The sequence below is a fragment of the Antrostomus carolinensis genome, unplaced genomic scaffold, assembly GCF_000700745.2.
Source record: "Antrostomus carolinensis isolate BGI_N321 unplaced genomic scaffold, ASM70074v2 scaffold24241, whole genome shotgun sequence".
In the NCBI taxonomy this organism is placed as follows: domain Eukaryota; kingdom Metazoa; phylum Chordata; class Aves; order Caprimulgiformes; family Caprimulgidae; genus Antrostomus; species Antrostomus carolinensis.
This window is the reverse complement of record NW_010296599.1, coordinates 118,882-125,438: the sequence shown is the minus strand read 5'-3', so window position 1 is coordinate 125,438 and position 6,557 is coordinate 118,882. Positions and strand designations below refer to the sequence as shown.

General features: G+C 38.8%; 1 protein-coding gene across 1 annotated transcript in view; it reads right to left on the bottom strand.

Annotated features, from left to right (window-relative positions):
• LOC104532996 (syntaxin-binding protein 5-like) overlaps positions 1–6,557 on the bottom strand; it is a gene marked incomplete at its 3' end in the record, with an annotated part of 90,239 nt that overhangs the window by 1,569 nt on the left and 82,113 nt on the right. Inside the window, exon 19 of the mRNA XM_029087554.1 lies at positions 6,178–6,243. Within this exon, the coding sequence (XP_028943387.1) occupies positions 6,178–6,243 (66 nt within the window). The remainder of the gene's footprint in view (positions 1–6,177; positions 6,244–6,557) is intronic.

Sequence of the window (6,557 nt, the reverse complement as noted above, 5' to 3'; positions counted from 1 at the left end):
CTTTCAGACTGTGAATGGAGGATACTGGTCCAGAAAATCAGTGCTTTGCTATAGAGAAAGAAAAGGAAGCATCACTTGAGATATAATCTCCTTTAAAGGAAAGGACAACATCTGGCCCAACCAGCCCTCTCAAAAAGGACTACCAATTCCTAAGGAAGACTGTGAGACACTTTACTAACAGACCAGGATCTAGATTAGGATATTTCAGGGTACTAGCTGCATTTAACACAAAGGAGCTTCATTAGCGCTGTCATCATGGAGGCTTTAAGCTTTGCAAAGCGGTGGTTTAACCTCCTCTATTTCTATGTTACAGGTGTTTCTGTATAACAGGAATTACGTATCTGGTGTTATATGCCACAGCTGTTCCCAAATTGTGGTGTGTATGTTTGAAGTGCAAGACTGCAAAAATAGCTCCCAACTATTTGTGTGGAGGCTCACACAGGACATGCAAAGTATGCACTTTCTGATTCCTCTAAAAGACTCTAAAGAGGCTTGATTTGGGAGCTGCCACAGCTGCTCACAGACAAAATAGGCATACAACACTGAGGGCTGCAATCTAACTAACACAGTCTCAGGATACTGAGGAGATTGAGGATTGGAAAAAAGAGGAATATGCAGTTGATTAGTTGGTTTATGGGTACAGGGATAGAGTAGGGGACTAAAAGACAAAGGAGACATGCAGCATAAGGAAATGAAGGAAGTGTGGTTGAGGAAGCTGGGAAGTTAAGTTGGGGGGTAAAACTAAGATTTTACTATTAAACCGATCAGAATGTGGATATTATTGCATAACTAGTTTTTAGTACCTAAATCATGTATTTTACTGTCTCTACATTTATTTTAAAGGAGGATCACACATGTAAACCTATCGTGCTGAGAAAGAGCTTTTGAAAACCAGTTTAAGAACGAAGTAGAGTAGAAAGGTTCAAGAGGCTAGCAGAGGTGTTCGTTGCCATTATTTGGTTGCATTCATCCTGGAGGCAGTCAGCAGAAATTGTAATGCCAGAGGGCAAGGCAAGACAGGTCTTGCCCAAGAGAGCTTAATGTGTAAACAGTCAAGTTATTGAACCATGGGATGAGAAGGAGACACAGAGAGAGTTAATGGGTACGGTCTGGCAGCAGGCTAAGCTGAGTGCCCAGGTCTCCTGACTGGCCAACATCCTATCTCATAGCCATATGGTTCCTATCTGTCTCGCAATGAAAACACCAAGGCACAACCCAACAAACAAATATGCGCTCGTAGCTGTGACATTTGGCAGTGTGTTTCCCTCAGCTGTTACAGCAGGACTGTAATCAGAGAACTGAGTGTTATTCAAGATGAAGGTGACTTCATGTATCTCTTTTCCTAGTAGGCAGGTTCTGCCTGTGTAATACTTTGGAATATCAGTCTTCTTCTGCTAAACCCTGGATTGAGAGCCTAATATTTAGATACTCACTTGGAAAAGGTACACAGTAAGGTCATGAAGGTTGGTTACTGGGGCTCAGAGCCACTGAAGACACAGCCCTTTCATTTGGTGGCCTCAGGCAGAGCGCTCCAGGCAGCACTTCCCGTGGGAGCTACTTTCAAGCTAAACCTAACTCTCACTCTGCTCTGAGCCACAGCTCCTGCCACATTGCTGCCATGCCTGGGTCTGGCCACGGCTTTCCTGGTCCTGCCCCATCCCTGGACCTGCCTGGCCCTGGTCATCCTCCCCAAAGCTGCCCTGATCCTTTGCTTAGCTCCTGTCTCATTGGTCCGTACGGAGCTGCTGCCCCCCTTGAACCCTGAGCCGTGCACCGTGGGCTGCATGGGGGCTACCCTTGCTGTTTCCTCCAAGCCAAACAGCCTGGCTCGAAGTCAGGTCTCCAGTTCCACCAGCTCATTCTGCTCCCTGTTCCTTGCTAATCCCTACATACACACCCCTTCTCAAGATCTTAAGCAAGCATGAATACACCTGATCATTCACCTGATCACCCCCCACATACTGGAAAAAGTGATAAAATTCCCCTTGTATTCACCATGCAGGAGCTAACCTCTCTTCGATGATTAATTTGCCTTCTGACTTGTAAACATTATTTTAAATTTAATATAAAGAAGTAGAAATGGTTGTGCTGCCAGTTACCAATAATCAAGTTTCAAAATAAATTACAGTCTATGTTTTCCACACACAAAATGTTTTGAAACTTTCACTTTCTTGCTTGTTTTCCTTATGAATGTTATTTTCAAATTGAGTCAAATCACTTCAGCTACTTTGCAGTTACCCACAAGTTAAAAAAGAGCAACTGTTGGAAATTTAATAATATTTCTCTTGAAAGAAAGCTATTTAAAAACATTTCATGTAGGAAAGTGGGAGCTTGGCATGGCATGGGCTTAATCCCAGTGGATTTAACCAGTGGAATGAATCAGGATAGCAGCACTTAGAAATCACATATAAAAACTCTTAATCTTTCTATTAAGGACCTGTTCCAAAGCTCATGGGAATAAATTGTGGAAATCTTTACATAGATTTCTCTAACCTCTATAGGCTTAAAATTGGATGTGATCCCCCAATGTGAAGTTGATTTCTTAAGAAAAAACATAAATGCACTTTAATTTTAGAACACACATCTGAGAACTTGCTCTCCTATACATGGACTGATGAAATTATTTCCTTCTGGTCTTTGAAAGAAATCTAATGTGTCCATTGCATCTTACACAAAGTTAAATGACCTCTCAAAAATGCATTTTCTTGTGCTTCCTATGTATCAATATGAAGCTGCATATAAATGGCTTGAAGCAGCAAGGGAACATATATAATTATGTATATTATATATATTATATTCCTAAGAGCCCCTGAATCAATTTTCCTAATTTCACTGGAATGGGTACTGTTCTGTAATAGATTATATAGTAATTAACTCCAGCATTAGATGTAGCACCTTTTACGTTATGAATGCTTACAAGGCCTCAGAGGTTTTTTTTGTTTTAGAGCTACTGAGCTCTCACATGCCATTGTGGAGTGAATGTAGTACAAAGCCCTTACTTTTGACCTCCAAATCACAAACAACAACTAAAATGCAGTTTGACTTTCTCCACTGAAAGAACATGGCATGCATGAGTAAGAATAAGATATTCTGGTGATATTAAAAAAATCCTGATGTCTGCTGTGAATTTCAGAGAAATTTTCAAATGGTTTAATTTCATGTTCTAGGCTGAAAGGCATTTAGAATGGGAATCTGATTTTTCAGTTACATTGTCTGCAAAACCACACTTTAGTAAATAGTACAGGAGGAGCAACTGAAAAGGCAGTCTTGTGAAACAAGTTTAAAATATTGCTTTATGGAAGAAGTTGGATTTGTACTGAATTAGAAACCAGACCTGCATGTAAAATAAGGAGTTTTTTCAGTGCTGAGTCTCTTGCTCAGTGCTCCAGCACTCCTATTGGTGATAGAACACGAACACCTAATTTTGATTTGGAGCAGGTGAGAACAAAGCTGAATTACTGAGATGACCTAGGCTGGCTCCACAGAAGCTTAGTCAGAGGTTAAAACATTGACAAGCAGTAGGATGTTACAGGCAAAATACATTTTTCAGGGATATTGAGATGGTTCGGGCAGGCTAAGCAATATTCAGACCGAGAGATGAGGACATAGGAGACTTTTCAAGCTCTCCAAGAAGCTTTTATCAACACTGTTCTTATGGATGGAAGTGAAATCTAAGTTATTAATGGCTCTCTTAGATGTAAGACTGCATCTACATTGCCAATTAGTGTGCTGGAAGGATTCTTCCTAGGCATTGTCTTGGAGTCTCAAACTATGCAAGTGAGCACATCAGTGTGGTTCCTCAAATCATTCCCCTACTGATGGAATTGCGAATGAAGTTGCTCCCAGCATGCCATCAGGTGTGCAGTGTTTCTCACATAGACTAGTGTCCTCCAGCAGTTTGCACTTTGTGTATGCATTGTGCATACTCAGGGCCAGTAACTGGCATGATCTTCACTGACAGGTGAAGAACTGATGTTAATGTGGTCTGGCAACCATATGAATTGCAACAAACCAAACACTTTTCCTTCTGTCTTTGCACCCTTATCAGTTGGTGATGTAGTCACACCCAGTAGGAGCTTCATTAGGCAGCAGCTTGAATCACTTGACGAGGTAGCCAAGTGTTCTTTCTGTTGCTGCTAAATTTCTGAAGTATAAAGTCTTGACCTATCTTCAGCAGAGGTATGCAGTCACTGGTTTTACAAACACAGATATTATGGGGATCTACAGAGTACAGCACACTTCCATCATGGAGCTTGTGTGCCAGGGACTTTAAAGAGATCAAAGGCAAGACTGGAAATAGAAGGATCCTGTCTGACGAATTGTAACTATGCAGATGAATCATATGTGTTCTCTGAGAAGGAAATGTTAGCCAGGGCAAAGGCTGGTGTAGCTGGGAGGCTGTGCAGATAAGCACAAGGTATTTCTGCTCCCAAGTTCTCAAAAGTCACAATTTTGAGGTCAGTTACTCCAGATAATTAGACTAGATTTTGCCCAGTTTTAGAGCAGGTATGCAAAATCAAACAAAAAACCAACCAAACAAAAAAAACTCCAAACCCCAGTCACAGTAAAAGTAACTTCTATTTTAAATAGCAGTTAATTCCAGTAATAGTTACCACCTACAAAATTGCACCTGATTTCACATATTAAAGATTCAAGTATAGTTTGGAAAGCAACATTGAAGGGCTAAAATAGGAAACATTAATAAATATGCCATTTTTTCCCTGTGGAATGATCTCCAAAATGGAAAAGGAGAATAATTTTTGCAGCAAATTATCTTAAATTTATCTAAAATAGATATTTTTGATCAATAGCAGAATGAAAAATTTAACTGCAGAAAAAGTAAGTGCTATAGGAGTCACTCATCATTATAAAACTGAGCACATGCACATGTGTTTACCAAGTCAGTGATCTCTTAGTTTATAGTAAAAAGAAAGAGAAAGTTTGTAGTACTTTTCTGGAGAGAAGATTGAAAAGATAAATCCCAGTGAGCCACACAACAGATAAATTATACTGAGTTATCAAATGTTTTATTTTAAAGCCCACATCATGCTTATCTGAACTCAAGAGTTTGAGCTCCTAGTGTTATACCAATACTATTACAGCCTATTTCACTTTGATATTCCCATGTATACAGAATTTGGCAAACAATACAAGAAAATACATATTCCAGATCAGCTATTTTGTTCTAGTTCTTGATGTGTCAGGGAAACACTTTTATTAGTTTCAACTTCTTGTAAATTACTAATTAGTGGTCTCCATTCAAGATTAATATGTCCTGTTATAATAAAGTAAAATATGTGAAATAAGAACAGAGGATTGGAATAGGATATTTGTGGGAATTCTGTAACTATGGAGAAAAAAAAGGAAAAGTATCTATCAATACTTACCAAACTACAAGGAAAAGAAGTGCGATATGCATACCACAAGCAAAATGAATGCATCATAGCTACAACTGCTTATTTTTCACATTTTTCACATTTAAAAGTCAGCTACTAGAAAACACCTCTAAGCAACGATCTTTAAGACAGTGAACTCACATTAAAGAGATCAAAGCAGACTAGGCATTTGCAGAAAAAGTCTCTAGGAATGAGATGAACTCCACCTTCTGAAGGACTATGGGTAAAATAGGAAACATTTCTAAATTTTTAAAAGGCTAAGCCTTCACTGCTGGGTCAAAGGGGTTGATAAGCAAATATTTTTATTTGAGGTTATGTTTACATTGTAAATTACATAACCTAGGCACTGGTGGGTTCTAATGGTTAAAATTTACCATCTCCATATTGCTTTTTTACAAATAATTTCTATGTGCACATATGCATAACATATATAAAATTATAAGGACTCTCTACCAGAAAAAAATACCCCAAAAGTCAGAAAGCCCTTTAAGAAAACAGAGGAATAAGCCTCTAATAGGAGGATATTGGAATCTAGCTGCATGATGTTGTTAATTCAAATGTTTTCATACTCTTCACCTCAAGATGTACCATGTACATTTTATTTTTCTTTAAGTCAACAGACTTCGGATTTTATTGTGCTATGTAATAAGCACTTCTCCAGTAATTTCTTCTCTATGGAACTGGAACTATGCACTTAACTTCTTAGGGATTAATGAAACACAGTGATGCATGACATGAATGCCTTATACAGACTGCAGGAAGAGAAGCCAATCACCTTTACCTGAAGTGGGAGACTTGCAACGCTCTAGCTCCAGGGAAACTGGACTGTCACTGAGTTCAGTCAGGCCTGAAAAAACGGAGTTAAAAAGTTAAGTTACAATCTAACAGGGCATGCTTCAACTTCTTGGTTGATGATATCCTGCACTTTAATTTGGAGAAAGGAATAGTGTGAAATGTGAGGGAAATACCTATTTTGTATAACTACAGTTATCAGGCTGTCACTGCAGGAATTTAGGTCTGGTTTAAAAATCACACCTCCTGTTAACTCAGAGTTGTTTTCTGAGTGCCTCAGGGTAGACAAAGAGTGACTATCTAATGAGAGAAAACAAGTAAATATAGTTTAAAATTTAAATGTCTGTGATATGAATCAAACCCATTCAT